Source organism: Bos taurus, chromosome 16 (assembly GCF_002263795.3).
Source record: "Bos taurus isolate L1 Dominette 01449 registration number 42190680 breed Hereford chromosome 16, ARS-UCD2.0, whole genome shotgun sequence".
Lineage (NCBI taxonomy): Eukaryota > Metazoa > Chordata > Mammalia > Artiodactyla > Bovidae > Bos > Bos taurus.
Window position 1 is genome coordinate 68,988,270 of NC_037343.1, and position 15,482 is coordinate 69,003,751.

The 15,482-nt window shown below is 43.4% G+C and overlaps 1 protein-coding gene and 1 long non-coding RNA gene across 4 annotated transcripts in view; one reads left to right on the forward strand and one right to left on the reverse strand.

Moving 5' to 3' along the window:
• CENPF (centromere protein F) overlaps positions 1-3,629 on the reverse strand; it is a 62,606-nt gene extending 58,977 nt beyond the window's left edge. The window contains 2 exon segments of one of the 2 annotated variants that reach the window (NM_001256586.1): positions 570-772; positions 3,513-3,618. In NM_001256586.1, the coding sequence (NP_001243515.1) occupies positions 570-731 (162 nt within the window). In that variant the 5' untranslated portion in view covers positions 732-772; positions 3,513-3,618. 2 annotated transcript variants of the gene reach the window in all.
• On the forward strand, positions 3,626-13,998 carry LOC112441860 (uncharacterized). Of its 2 annotated transcripts, XR_009490908.1 has the most exons (4): positions 3,626-3,949; positions 4,100-4,184; positions 12,577-12,641; positions 13,677-13,998. It is a non-coding gene; the product is annotated as an uncharacterized lncRNA (long non-coding RNA). The 2 variants fall into 2 exon arrangements; XR_003029791.2 differs by lacking the exon at positions 4,100-4,184.
• Positions 13,999-15,482: the final 1,484 nt, after the last annotated feature.

The following is a 15,482-nucleotide window of genomic DNA, read 5'->3' on the forward strand; positions in this document are numbered from 1 at the left end:
GTGTTCTTGCCTGGAGAATCCCAGGGACGGGGGAGCCTGGTGGGCTGCCGTTTATGGGGTCGCACAGAGTCAGAGACGACTGAAGCAACTTAGCAGCAGCAGGAGACTTCTTTGGTGATCCAGTGGTTAAGACTCGGAGCTTCCACTGCAGAGAGTGTAGGTTCAATTCCTGGTCAGGGAACTAAGATCCCACAAACCGCACAGCCCCACCCCCCCAAAAAAGCAGTATCTATTTGGGCTGCAAAGTGTTCTCATACTGACCCCAGATTCAGAGCCAGAGACTTTTGGCCATGTTGGTGCTGAATGCAAAAGCAATGTCCAATTCATGGTCCCTAAGAGAAGTGAAAACGGAACTCAGCACTCCTACACATGAGCACATAAGCAGAAATGAGGACAGAGGATGCAGAAATAAGGTAATCACAATAAAAAAGACTCAATAGAGGAGAGGAAGGAGGATTACCACCTGAAGACAGCAAAATCATCTTTCTCTAAATTAAAAAAGGACCAAGATAAAACTGTTGATCCAAATAACGAGTGAACAGTTTTAAATACCAGCATTTCAGTGCTACCTTCTGTTTTTGCTTCTGCAACGCAGCCTCCAGGGTCTCAAGCTGAAACTGCCGTTGCTGCCTTTCTTTCTTCAGTTTGTCGAGCTGGCCTTCAAGCTCTTGAATCTTCTGAAGAGCTCTTGTAGGCAAGCCTTCCTTCCATTCTTCCAAAGCCCAGCTCATTTTGCTCTCCTTTCTTTATTACTCAAACATTTATAAATAAACTGAAAAGAATAAACAGACTGTTGACCCTACCACAGTACAAGGAAACTTATAGTCTCAGAGACAAACTAATCTACATAACCACCTCTAAGAATCAAATCTCAAAACTTCTTTCAAAAGATAACAAAGTATAGCATCCATCGAGCCACCCTCTGCCAGGTGACTCCCAATACCTCTGACTGTGAGGTAGTTCACAGTATGCTCATTTGGTTTCACCTTGCTTTCTGTTTTTCTTATTTCTCATTTCTTACTTCTCATTAGGCCACCTGCTTTCTACCACTCAGTTCATTTTCATTATACAAGGTATGAATTTTTTGGTATAAGGCTTCTGGGGAAATCGGGCTTACAGGACAAAGAAAATACATAAGTTATTTTGCAAATGCTTGTCTTTCTTCTCTTCGTGTCATTAATTCCCACTCATACTCCATCCCCCTTCCTCCAGGAAGACTTCCCTGAGGACATCATGTTTCCCTGAGCACATCTGGTGTTTTCTCTCCATCAGAGTCTCTCATGGCACAGGTACCTCCTTCTCCTCCCACATGATTATCATTTGTTGAGTCAGTGCATGACTGAACAAAGTATGAATGCCATACTAGCACTAGAATCACTGCAAAATGCAGTCAAGTCATTCTCCAGACCAACTGTGACCAGGAATCAGGTATATAGCCTTAGTGATTCAAATCCCTTCTCAGCTATAGGCAAGATGTGTGGCCTTGGGCATGTTATTTGACAGATCTATGCTCTGGGCTGTTTGGGAATAATAATGGTGGTGACTCCCTAAACCTTTAGAACACTATCTCCTGATAAGCTTTCTGTACATATTAGCTATTAGTCCCTGAAAAACACTTTTTCATTTTATATTGCTACCTATGGTACCAAGACAGAAATGGCCTACCTCTTTCTCGGACGTATCTTAGAAAATTTAAATCAGCTGAGAGAAAAGTATGGCAATTATTCTTTTCTCATTAGCCTTTAGAACTTAAATGGAAGAAAAAAAGCATTCATTTTCCAGTTATTTTAGCCAGAGGATGAGAATCTGTTTTTTTTACTAATAACCATTTTAGTGTTTTGTTTCCATCGACTTCATCAAGGAAATTTATCAGCATGATTAAAAATTAGTCGATGAAAGTACTAATAAATTTTTTCCCAAAAATTAAAAGAGAAGCAAGGGTCTTGGAAAGCACATAATTTCAAGCCTTGGAAAGTTGTTTTCTCTCCCATTCTCCCCTCCCCTTAATTCTTTGAACACAGTATCTTAAACCCCATTTCCATCTACCCAAAAACGACTTCAAGGAGTGTCATGCCTCTCCAGCAACAAAGACAATTTACACTGCCCCAATAGGCAACCTTATCTATTATAAACTAGCTAGTTCATTCAGGAGTTCAGGGGTACCTTCAGAGGAACACAGCTATAACTCCTAAACAATTCTGCCAGCCATGGAAAGCGTTACATCAAGACACCATAGCAAACAAAATATTAAAACGAGCAATTTAAAAAGATGATACAGACGATGGAAATAAACAGAAGGACGACTGGCAAGTTAAATGCTTTTCCATTTCAAAGTCTAAGATACAGCAAAACATAAACGGTTAAAGCAATCATCAGACCCAAGATAAGTTTGATTGGAGGGGACGACTTCGACAGGTATCAGTCATTCAACAATCTATATGGAGCCACTGGGGCAACAGGACCAAAAAAATTTAAAAAATGTAAATCTCAAGATGAAAGAGGCAAAGGGGGTGGGGGGCGGAGCCTGTGAATGAAAACTCTGCCTGCTCCTCCAGACCAAGCTCGAGAATAGGACTCAAAGTCGCTCCGCGGTTGCACTGTAGGCGGGGACTCGAGTTTCTGGCCGAAGATGGGGGATTCTGATACAGGGAAAGTGTGAACCCGGCCTGCAGTACGTGATGTGCGCGAGTCACAAAAGAGTTTCTTTGGGCACTTTATGGGGTTGAGTGATTCGGGCCTGGGAAGTGTCCTCCACTTGGTTAAGATAAAAAGAGCATTTCTGGAAGGATCATAGTCCTGCAGATCCTTTTTGCAGGAACCTTGACTTCTGGGCTTTTCTTCACACCCCACCCCCCACCCCCTTTGCCTCTTTCATCTTGAGGTTTACATTTTTGTGGCTGTCCTGTTGCCCCAGTGGCTCCATATAGATTGTTGAATGATTGATACCTTAAATCTGTCGAAGTCGTCCCCTCTCATCAAAATTAAAATTTCTGAGTCCTTATCCCATAGCGCAAGCCAGGTCCACAGGCGCAGTCCAATAAATGCGGAAAGACACGGAAGGCAAGAGAGAAAATGCTCTCACAACGAACAATAGGCACACCAAAGCGTTGCCCAGATCAAAACCCTCAAATCCCAAGTCTGCATCTCCTCCAAGCGACAAAAGACCGATGTCCAAATTTCAAACAGGAGGTGCAGAAAGGCTGCCAGTGAAACCTGCTGAGCTTCAGGTCCCTTACCGTACAGAGGAATCAGTTTCCCCCAAAGGGCGGAGCAAGAGCTCCCGACACTAGTGCAAGCCCACTTCCACCAGGAGCACAAGGGCGCCGATACCCCTAAGAACCTGGCCCAGGGCCGATTCTCTAGTCCCTCGGGTGGGAGGAGGCAGCGGCCCGCGGCACCTACAGTGCCGAGAAGCGCCATCCCACAGGCATCGTCGCCCAGGAACCCCCAGCACAAGAACCGCGGCTCCCTCACGCCCGCCGCCAGAGCTGGGACCCAAGGAGAACGCTCACCTTGCTGGCGGGAGAGGGCAAACAACCCTTCTGAAAGGCGAGTCCTTGTCCAGCCTCCGTGAGCTGGAGCACAGAGGCCAATTCAAACCGCCCGCGACTGCCACCCGTTTTCGATTCGACCGCTTCCGGCCTCTAGACTGAACTCGGCTCCAAGCCTATTGGTCACTGTCAGAGGCTGTGAGCCAATCGGCTTCCGCGTAGTCGAACGGCTGCCTCTGATTGGCCCTTTCGGATGGATTTAAAAATCAAGCCAAGCCCGCAGAGGGGCCAGGGCTAGTGCTACTGGGTTTTTTGTTGTTGTGGGGAGGCGGAGCCCACGTGCTTTAGCTGAGGCTGGGAGGCGTTAGGAACGGCTGTTTCCTCCAAAGGCAGCGAATGGGACGGCGGATTAGGAGGGTGTGGTCTATCGGCTACAGCCAGCGGGAGAGAGCTGCCAGGTGAAAACTTTTTAATACTTCACACAGAATCTGCTTATTAAATATATATAATTTAGGACATATCTACTAAAGTACTGTTCTGCCAGACATTCTTCCTCCTGTGTCATTCCTAACAATTCTTTAGAAAAGTATTTTTGTTTTTATTTAAAGGTTAACTGAGGCACAGAGAAGCTTAAGTCTTTTGAAATTGAAATCTAGAAGATGCAGGGCCTCACGTTTAACTGCTTCTAAACAGGTGATTCTAAGCATTTGTTATCTGCCATTCCAGGGGAGAAAATTGTACCCAGAAAAACCGTGAACGTAGGATGTAACCCCCTCTTTTCTTATGAAGCTCCCTAGTAATGTGTGTACTTATGTACCATAAACTAAAAATAATGGGCTTCCCTGGTGGCTCAGTGGTAAAGAACTTGTCTGCCAATGCAGGAGAGGCGGGTTCCCATCCCTGGGTGGGGAAGATCCCCTGGAGAAGGAAATGGCAACCCACTGTGGCAACCCACAGTATTCTTGCCTGGAGAAGCCCTTGGACAGAGGATCCTGGCAGGCTACAGTTCATGGGGTCCCAAAAACAATCCGACAGGACTTAGCTACTAAACAACAGCAACAAACTAAAAATAAGCCGCTAAAGACTGGATCAAAACAATGAGTTGTTAAATTACTATTTCTCTGACACTACTGTGTTCCTCAGTAGATTCCAACCTTTCTGTTTACCTTCCATTAGGCTGTTCCTGCAGCCCCTTATCCTTCACTGAAAGTTTACTCATCCTTCAACCCAACTCAGACATCGCATTCTTCTTAAAATTTTTGCTCTTCCCACCCACCCCTTGAAATAATTCCCTAGACTTTTCCTAAAGTTTGGCTTATACTTCACTATAAGGGTTTTTGCTGTGTTTTAAAATGGATGGATAGATAAATATAGGTATACATATAGATATCTATTTTTGTCTGGCTCCCCCTGCAGACTCAAAAATTCTTGTAGGGTAAAATCTTTTTTAATTCATCTTTACATTCCTAGCAACTCCCTAGTAACTTTGCACATTGTAACTTAAAATTATCTTGGCAAGTAAAACTGCCTGCTGGAGAAAAGCCTTGTTCTCCACTCTCCTTGAAGCCCTAAGGAGAGAGGAGGGAGCAGGTAGGGGAGAAGAACTTTTCTCAGACACTGCTCTGTGAGTCTAGTATCTGACTATTCCGGGATTTGAACCAAATTCCAACAATGGTTACAGCTGCATTGTTTTCCAGGGTAATTATTCAACTATTTATTAGCTGTAAAAGGAAAACAGAACTAGAAAGAACAGAACAGAGCAGCCTGGTAGGCTACAGACCATGGGGTCACAAAGAGTCAGACCCAGGTGAGCTCATGAGCATGTGTTATGAAGTTAGGATTAATATTTTTACATTTTCCCATCTAGAGATCCAGTTATTCTACCACTATTTGTTGAAAAGATTATCCTTTCTTTTTTGAAAGCACCTTTGTTAAAAATTAACTGAATATACAAATAAGGATATATTTGTGCCTCTCTTGTTTTACTGATCTATATTGTCTATCTTTATATCTGTAACACACTTTTGATTACTGCCACCTTATAGTAAGTCGTGAAATTAGGTAACAAATTCTTGATTTACATTCTGATCTTTTAAAATTGTGTCTAATCTAGGGCCTTTATCTTTCTTTAAAAAATAGAATAAGAATATAAATTTTTCCAAGAGCTTTCTGAAATTTTGATTGGGATTATGTTCCTAGGTGAGAGATTAGTGGTCAACACACTTGGATTTCACTTGATTTATATCACCAGAAATATTCAAGCATTGGCCCAGCAGAAGGCTGAGAGCCAGTACTGTGCAAAATCAAGGGAGGGCCCTGTATGTGGCCATGTCCTCTGCAAACCTAACAATGCTAGAGATGAGTATAGCAGAAAAGGCCAACCCGCTGGCAAGCATCAGGGAGCAATTCATTGCACAGACTCCCTAGCATCCTGGAGCAAGGCCATGTTTTTTCCATAGAGAATGACTCACCATCTGAAAAAAAGCATCCTGATGTGCTGCTGTCTTTATTCAAGACCGAGCACCTGACCTGAGAACATCAGACATGTCCATCACTAGCTGTGTATTGTCAGACCCACCAAGTCAGGGGTTCTAGTGGGTACAACAGCAAACCATTCTATGATGGGCTCCAAGCAGGTCCAAATGGCATGAATAACTTACATAAATAGATAAGTGGCCATAGGTCACCTGTTCTGCTTCACCAAGACTTTGTCTCTGTGGATATCTGAGATCTTACAGTGCACGCGTGCATGCTCAGTCGCTTCATCGTGTCTGACTCTTCACGACCCCATGGACTGCATAGTCCACCCGGCTCCTCTATCCATGGGATTCTTCCAGGCAAGAATACAGAAGAGGGTCACGATTCCCTTCTCCAGGTGATCTTCCCGACCTAGTGATGGAAACCGCATCCCTTGCATTGCAGGCGGATTATTTTAGGTTCCCCCAAACAAGCCAACAGAGGAGAAAATGCCTGATCCTCATTCACAGATGGCTTGGCTCAATGTGCTGATGATCACCCAGCTGATCACATCACCACCAGCCGGGCAGCGGGGCTTTCAGGACAGCCTTGCACACGATGCTCCTGCAGCATCCTAAGGGGATCTCCTAAGGAGATCCTAAGGGGAACTCCCTGAGCAGGGAGTCCACACTGAGGGGAGAACCTCCCCCCACCCTGACCACCAGGCACAGGCCGATGCTTCTGCACCTAGGGGGACTCTGTCCCTGCAAAGGGTGGCTCCGTGGGTCCTGGTGCCTCAGCTCTAGCTCACGGTGTGCTTCCAGAGCAGCAAGGAACCACTGAAAGGTTTTCCCTTTTCCAGTATGCAAGAGGTTTTCTTGAAGCAGCATTTTTATCAAGAATGATTTTTTTTTTTAGTAAAGACTCAATACTTTGAGAACTGTGCTGGGGTGTCCTGAAAATAAACTGCTGTTCCCTACAGCACCACAAGAGGAACAACCTGTGGGTAGAGCTGTGAGCAGAACAGTCTACTGCCTGCTTCACATGGAAGAAAAGGTAGCCCACGGTCAGGATACACCTCTGGGCAAATGATTTGGCTGATTGATCAGGGGCCTGGAAGGAACAGGATTAAATTATTAATATTATAAACAGTTTTAGAAAAGGGGGTTATGGGTAGACCTTATAGGAAAAAGAACAAAGTATTCACATCTTTGTGTCTTACGTCAGTACTCACTGGTGAGCATCCACCACAGAGGAGGCACAACTAGATGGACAAGAGGATTGGTCTGATGTATTGTCCAGTGGATGTCCTCAGTCACCCAAGTGCACAATGGTCCCATCATCAGAGCAGCCATGGTATCAGGGATGATGGCTGTAAATGCACCCAACAGCATGGGCTCAATAGGAAAAGGAATACGTCAAGGCTGTATATTGTCACCCTGTTTATTTAACTTATATGCAGAGTACATCATGAGAAACGCTGGACTGGAAGAAACACAAGCTGGAATCAAGATTGCCGGGAGAAATACCAATAACCTCAAATATGCAGATGACACCACCCTTATGGCATAAAGTGAAGAGGAACTAAAAAGCCTCTTGATGAAAGTGAAAGTGGAGAGTGAAAAAGTTGGCTTAAAGCTCAACATTCAGAAAACAAAGATCATGGCATCCGGTCCCATCACTTCATGGGAAATAGATGGGGAAAGAGTGGAAACAGTGGCAGACTTTATTTTGATGACTGCAGCCATGAAATTAAAAGATACTTACTCCTTGGAAGGAAAGTTATGACCAACCTAGATAGCATATTCAAAAGCAGAGACATTACTTTGCCAACAAACGTCCGTCTAGTCAAGGCTATGGTTTTTCCTGTGGTCATGTATGGATGTGAGAGTTGGACTGTGAAGAAGGCTGAGCGCCGAAGAATTGATGCTTTTGAACTGTGGTTTTGGAGAAGACTCTTGAGAGTCCCTTGGATTGCAAGGAGATCCAACCAGTCCATTCTGAAGGAGATCAGCCCTGGGATTTCTTTGGAAGGAATGATGCTAATGCTGAAACTCCAGTACTTTGGCCACGTCATGCAAAGAGTTGACTCATTGCAAAAAAGACTCTGATGCTGGGAGGGATTGGGGGCAGGAGGAGAAGGGGACGACAGAGGATGAGATGGCTGGATGGCATCACTGACTCGATGGATGTGAGTCTGAGTGAACTCCGGGAGTTGGTGATGGACAGGGAGGCCTGGCATGCTGCGATACAGGGGGTCGCAAAGAGTCGGACACGACTGAGCAACTGAACTGAACTGAACTGAACTTAACCACCATTTCTGGTGCATAATCAACCTGCCATCATAAGACTGACACTGGGCCCTCAGAAACCCAAGTAAAAACAACCAGCTTCTTGATGGCAAGTCAATTGCATTGTATCCCTTCCACTCTGAAGGACTTGATACCTGCTCCTGATACTGGTTTTTCTTCTCTGTCTGCAGTGCCTGTACCAGTTGTACTGTCTGAAGGGCTTACAGAATACCTGATTAACAGTCATAGCATCCTGAATAAGATTGTCTCAGGTCAAGGCACTCCTTTTATTGAGAAATGTGTACATGACTATGGGATTTGCTGGTTCTACTGTATCCTGCCTTTTTCCTGGAAGTTGTTGTTCAGTCATTCAGTCATGTCCGACTCTTTGCAACCCCATGGACTGCAGCACGCCAGGCTTCCCTGTCCTTCACCATCTCCGGAAGCTTGCTCAAACTCATGTCCATTGAATCAGTGGACATGATTCAATGTCCTCTCACCATCTCATCCTCTGTCGTCCCCTTCTCCTCCCGCCTTTAGTCTTTCCCTGCATCAGCGTCTTTTTTCAATGAGTCAGCTGTTTGGATCAGATGGCCAAAGTATTCCTGGAAGTAGCTGGTCTAATACTCTTTGAGTTGAATTGTGTCTCCCCGCCCCCATAAATTCATATGTTGAAGTGGTAACTCCTAGTAACTCAGAATGTGACTTTAATTGGAAACAGGGTCATTTCAGATATCATCAGCTTGTAGATGAGGTCATTAGGGTTGCCCTTGATCCAGTATGGCTATGTCCTTATTAGAAGGAGACATTCAGACACAGAGACAGCGGCACAGGGGGAGCACCATGTAAAGAATGGAGTTATGCTGCCACAAACCAAGGGACACCGAAGATTGCTGGTAAATGACCAGGAGCTGGGCGAGAAGCATGGAACAGTCTCCCTCACAGCTCTCAGAAGCAACCAATCCTGCCAATGGCAGGATCTCAAACCTCGAGAATATAGAAATTTGAGACAATAAATTTCAGTCATTCTAAACAACCCCGTTGTTTGTACTTTGTTACAGCAGCGTCAGGAAACTCATACAAATACCAGATTGGAATGGCCTATGAACAGCTCAACTAAGGCAACATCCTATAGACCTGGGAAAATATCCTCCATAACTCACTATCTGTATTAATCAACATATCAATCGGTGTCCCCCGTGGCTAGAATCCAGATGCCAAGAAATGGAACAGGAATTCGCCCTTCTCACTACCACTCCCAATAACCCATTTGTGCCTCCCATTCTAGTGTGGGCTCTACAGGGTAAAGTGGGGAGTGGATCCCACTACTGCTAGTGACACATGAAGGGTTCCACAAAATCAGAAGCTACAACTGATCTCTTTGGTTTCCTTACGTGGATGTAACAGCAGGCAAAGGAAGGAATTACAATACTGGTGAGGTAACTCAGTCTTGATTATCATAAGAAGCCAGCACCGGGGCTATGTTAAGGGGGCAGTGGAGAATATGTCTGGAACTCAGGGGATTCCTTGGGGTACGGTTACGTGTCTTTGTGTTTGATAATAACAGTGAACAAGCAATTGCCGTCACTATAGCAAAATAATGGCAAGTCAGTGAAAGGCCTGACCTCTCAGATGAAGTTCTGGGATTCCCCCACCAGGCAAATAAATTAGACCAGCCAATGCTGGCCAAGGATGAGATCATCCAGAATAAGTGGTAGAGAGTTGATGAATATCAGTCATGGCCTTGGGACCAGCAGGCATTGTGACCTTATTCCACTATTTCTCCTGCACAGAGTCCTTTCTAGAAATCGTGGCCACCACCTTGAGAGTACAATGACAACGTGAACTTAATAAGAGGACAAAAAGATCCGAGTGATATAAGGTGTGGTCTATGGCTAGTACTTTATGACATCCCCCTGGCCCAGCTCTGATTTCAGCCACAGCTGTGGTAGAGAATTCCCTGTAGGCTCAGACTTTTTCCACCTCAACAAGCCACATGTCACTCCAGTTCTCTGCTCCAGGGCCTTCTCTGAAGCTGAAGGAGGCTGTTCAGTCAGTACACAACACAGCTTGGAGATGTGGGGCAGTTACAATATACAGATTGCTTACAGAAGCAATCCTCAATGAACGGAGTCAGGAGGCAGATAAATAAACATCACAGGGTTCCATCTTTCCCACAGGCAATTCTGAGAGGTGCTGGGAGAATCGAGCCATAGGCATCTACTATAATAATTGCCGTTTGTCCCCCTTCTCTTGGCTTCTCCCCCTCCCCTGTCTCAGTCTCCCTGCTCCCTAAGGCCTCCTGGAATCATCACGCAAGTGAACTACTTCCAAATGAACTGCTACTAAATCTCTATCTTAGTCTCTGTTTGGGGAGAACCGAAACAAAAACAGAAGTTGCCGTCCTCATATGTTTCATTATTATTTTCAACAAGTGAAAATTCCATCTTGGTCCCAAATAGTTTAAAGTTTCTATTAAATAGATAGAACCTCAGCTACCTCAACTGTTAAATTAGAAGTACAATCCTAATGGATTTACCTGGGCTTCCCAGGTGGCCCAGTGGTAAAGAATCCACCTACCAGTGCAGGAGACATGGGCTTGATCCCTGGGTCAGGAAGATTCCCTGGAGACATGGCAACCCACTCCAATAATCTTGCCTGGAAAATCCCATGGACATAGGAGCCTGGCAGGCTACAGTCCATGGGGTGACAAAGAGTCAGATACAACTTAGCAACTGAACAACAACATGGTTTTTAGACCAGAGGTTTCTGATAGGTAAGGGTCATGCTTTCATGTTTGTTTTGTGTGTATTAGACTTTTTCTGACGTTGAAGTGAAAGTTGCTCAGTCGTGTCTCTTTTTTGACCATGGAACCATGAATTTAACACACTCTTTGAGACAAGAGTTAATTTTCAGAGCTTAATATTAGGGGATTTCTGATCCCTCTAGAAAAGAGAGGCTTGGGGTAAATATTTACGTATTCAACCTATTAGTATAATTTCAATAAAGCTGATCACAAAAAATATATATTCAACATCTTCTCATGTTTTAAATAAATTGATTGTAATCCATATGGACCCTCGCACAGGAAAAAAGGATCTTAAACTTTTAAAAAGCTTTTCCTAGTTCTACCACTAGGTGATCCCCTATACCATACCTTAGAAAGTGTTTAACGCTTGCTGCTGTCCTATATCCTGGGTTACTACATCATGCTTCTACTTTTCTCTCTCCCTTCCCTTGGTGGATCTAATGTTTTTGCTTACTTTCTTTTTAAAATAATATGTGTTTGTTTAAAAAAGAGGAAAATACAATAGCTCATAATCCTACTGCCTAATAAAATCTTTCTTACTAACAAAATAATAAAACAATAATGTGCACATGATAAAAATTCCAAACATTCAAAAAGGTTTAAAAGATGAATTCAGGAAACTGGAATGAACAGTGGACAACCACTAGACTAAAATCATTTTGTAGCTGAGGTCAGTGAGATCAAGATATTTCTAAAAATTCACACAGGCGGTTACTGACCTTCCCCCCACAAAAAACCCAAAATGCAAATTTAAGAAAATAAACAGATAAAACATCATTATTCTGGAATCAGCTACCTTACAGAAACTCAAAACACATGAGTCTAGCAGTAGTAATTTTTATGAATGAAATGAAATAAAGTATGTTTTTTAAAATTTTAGTAGCATTTTTTTTTAGAAGGGAAACATCTCACCTAATGCTTATCTCTTCCAAAGTATTAAAAGCAGTGTTAATTATATATTCCTTAGCTATAAACTTAATCTTCAGAGAAAGAAAGTGGCTGGTATAAGGCCAAATTCCCCAACAGGCAATGATGTAGCCAAAAATAAATCTCTCAACTTGCGAGACAAGTTTGCTTAAGGAGAGGACAGTATTTTTATCTTGTGACTTAATTGAAGTTCAATTTGTGTCTAGCTCATTTTCAATAATAGTTTTGATCCAAGTGTTAGATCAGCCATGGTGTGAAGCACGTGATCCTCCCAACCTCTCTGACCACGGGGCTTGACACAGTAAAAGGTGAAGGAATTCCCTAAACCAGGAGGAAAACTTTAGTGTCCCTAAGAATACCATGGAGAGAACTATACTCAATATTTCATAATAATCTATAAAAGAAAAGAATCTGAAAAAATATATATATATGGATGTATAACTGACTCACTTTGCTGTATACCAGAAACTAACAAAACATTGTAAATCAACTACAATTCAATAAAAAAAGATTAAGTAAGCAAATAAATAGAATTTAAAGCAAACAAGAGTATTATGGAAAGCTTCTTACAATGCAAATTTTGATGCTATACCTTGTTCAGATTTAACAGGTTTGGAGTAGAGTGCAGAAATCCATTTCATGAAGCACCCTGTGGTAGTAGATAAGGTGAGTATACTTCCTGATTTACTTCTATTGTCCTGGCATCCCTCTGGTTTAACAGGTGTCCCAGAACTGTTGTTGTTTTTAAGAAAACATTATTCAAAATAGTTGTATTAAAATAAGCCAGGCTGGGTTTGATAGATCACTTTGTACTTCCATATTCTATGATTGGCCTTCTTTTTATATATTTATGTATTTTTGGCCACTGTTGGGTCTTAGCAGTTGCCAGGCCAGCTCTGTAGTTTGCAGCACACAGGCTCTAGTTGCGGCAGGCGGGCATAGTTGCCCTGTGGCATGTGGGATTTCAGTTCCCTGACCAGGAATGGAACCTGAATTCCCTTCACCGGAAGGTGGATTCTTAACCACTGGACCACCAGGGAAGTCCCCCATGGCTTTCTTTGGTAGCCGGTGAGCTACACGGCGCGTAAGCAGTGTCCAGCAATTAACAAGTGGACAAATCCGAACCAGCAGTGAAAAGACCTCTGACTTATTCAAAACCAATTTTGACACTGGTAACTAGCTCCACCACTTTCATCCTGTATGCTATATAGAATGCAGGCTGATAAAGTGCAATTGCCTATAGGCAGGCCGTTTGGGACAAGGAACTTGTGGTTGTCAGTGATGTTGGAGAAGCGTTTGCTGCTGCCCCTGGTGGCCATCCGGTGGATGAATCGTGGTTTCTTAGTCCAGAGAGAGGCCTGTGAGTGAGGAAGTAGACTGCCAGTCTCCCAGTGGGAGAGATCACTTTGAAGTGTGAGATATCAGAAATTCCCATGCATGCGAAATAAAGGCGGGAAGTGGGGGTGAAGCATGCCTGCAGTAGAGCCTTTACAGAGAAGGGTGAGCAATCCTGCTGAAATGGTTTTGTCTTATACTAGTATGTAAGACCACAACACCTTACAGCTATCCTCCGCTTTTCAAAAATTTGGTTTAAGCCACTTACAGTACCTTTCTTCAATAACTGAACCAAATCTGAAGAGGATTTTCGCTTTCACAAAAAAGGGCAAAAAGTGAAAACAGCATTGTGTGTTTGTTTTGCAGGAGCCCATATTATACAGGAGGTGCACACTTGGCATCACCAACTTGATGGACATGAGTTTGAGCAGGCTCTGGGAGATGGTGGACAGGGAAGCCTGGCGTGCTGCAGTCCATTGGGTCGCAAAGAGTCGGACACAACTGAGTGACTGAGCACACACTTGGAGCTGGGAGAGAGGCACCGCCAAGCTCCTTCCCCAGGAACTACACTCAGCATTTGAGCATCCATCCACCACGGCTTTGAACTTTGAGCATCTGTGCCTTAGCTGGATTTATTCTGTGCCTCCATTAGCAAGGTGTGTCCTAAATAAATTGCTTCCTCACTTCACATCATTTCAGCTTCAGTTCAGTTCAGTTCACTTCAGTCGCTCAGTCGTGTCCGACTCTTTGCGACCCCATGAATCGCAGCACGCCAGGCCTCCCTGTCCATCACCAACTCCCGGAGTTCACTCAGACTCACGTCCATCAAGTCAGTAATGCCATCCAGCCATCTCATCCTCTGTCGTCCCCTTCTCCTCCTGCCTCCAATCCCTCCCAGCATCAGAGTCTTTTCCAATGAGTCAACTCTTTGCATGAGGTGGCCAAAGTATTGGAGTTTCAGCTTTAGCATCAGTCCTTCCAATAAACACCCAGGACTGATTTCCTTTAGAATGGACTGGTTGGATCTCCTTGCAGTCCAAGGGACTCTCAAGAGTCTTCTCCAACACCACAGTTCAAAAGCATCAATTCTTTGGCGCTCAGCCTTCTTCATTGTCCAACTCTCACATCCATACATGACCACAGGAAAAACCATAGCCTTGACTAGCGGGACCTTTGTTGGCAAAGTAATGTCTCTGTTTTTGAATATGCTATCTAGGTTGGTCATAACTTTCCTTCCAAGGAGTAAGTGTCTTTTAATTTCATGGCTGCAGTCACCATCTGCAGTGATTTTGGAGCCCAGAAAAATAAAGTCTGACACTGTTTCCACTGTTTCCCCATCTATTTCCCATGAAGTGATGGGACCGGATGCCATGATCTTCATTTTCTGAATGTTGAGCTTTAAGCCAACTTTTTCACTCTCCACTTTCACTTTCATCAAGAGGCTTTTTAGTTCCTGTTCACTTTCTGCCATAAGGGTGGTGTCATCTGCATATCTGAGGTTATTGACATTTCTCCCAGCAATCTTGATTCCAGCTTGTGTTTCCTCCAGTCCAGCGTTTCTCATGATGTACTCTGCATAGAAGTTAAATAAGCAGGGTGATAATATACAGCCTTGATGGGCTCCTTTTCCTATTTGGAACCAATCTGTTGTTCCATGTCCAGTTCTAACTGTTGCTTCATTTCAGCTTAGGAAAGATATAATAGACACACTCTAGTTCTGTAAAGCAGGGGAAACCTGCATTTACTTTATTATTGTAACAATTTTTAAAGATTTTACAATGAGCTCTCTCAGGAACAATGAGCTCAAGAAACAAAACTAAACAAAACGAAAACACAGGTTTAGTGAAAATGAAGTACAGAAGTTTTATTTTTCAGTAAGGTTGATAATAATTGTACAACATAAATAAAATTTTTGCCAACATTTACCATAAACCATGGGGCCTGCAGTAACAAGAACTGAGACATAAACATGCTATAAAGACCCCAGATTTTACTTTAAATCTTAGATATTATTTTAAGGTTTTCTAGGATGAGTATGAACCATGAAAAATAACTATTAATGTGCTTGGTTTAATTAATAGGAGAACTCTGCAGACAGCTAAATGACTCATTTTTTACGTGTCAACAGTTTCAAATGAAAAATTAATTCCAATAATTGTTCAATTTTTTCAA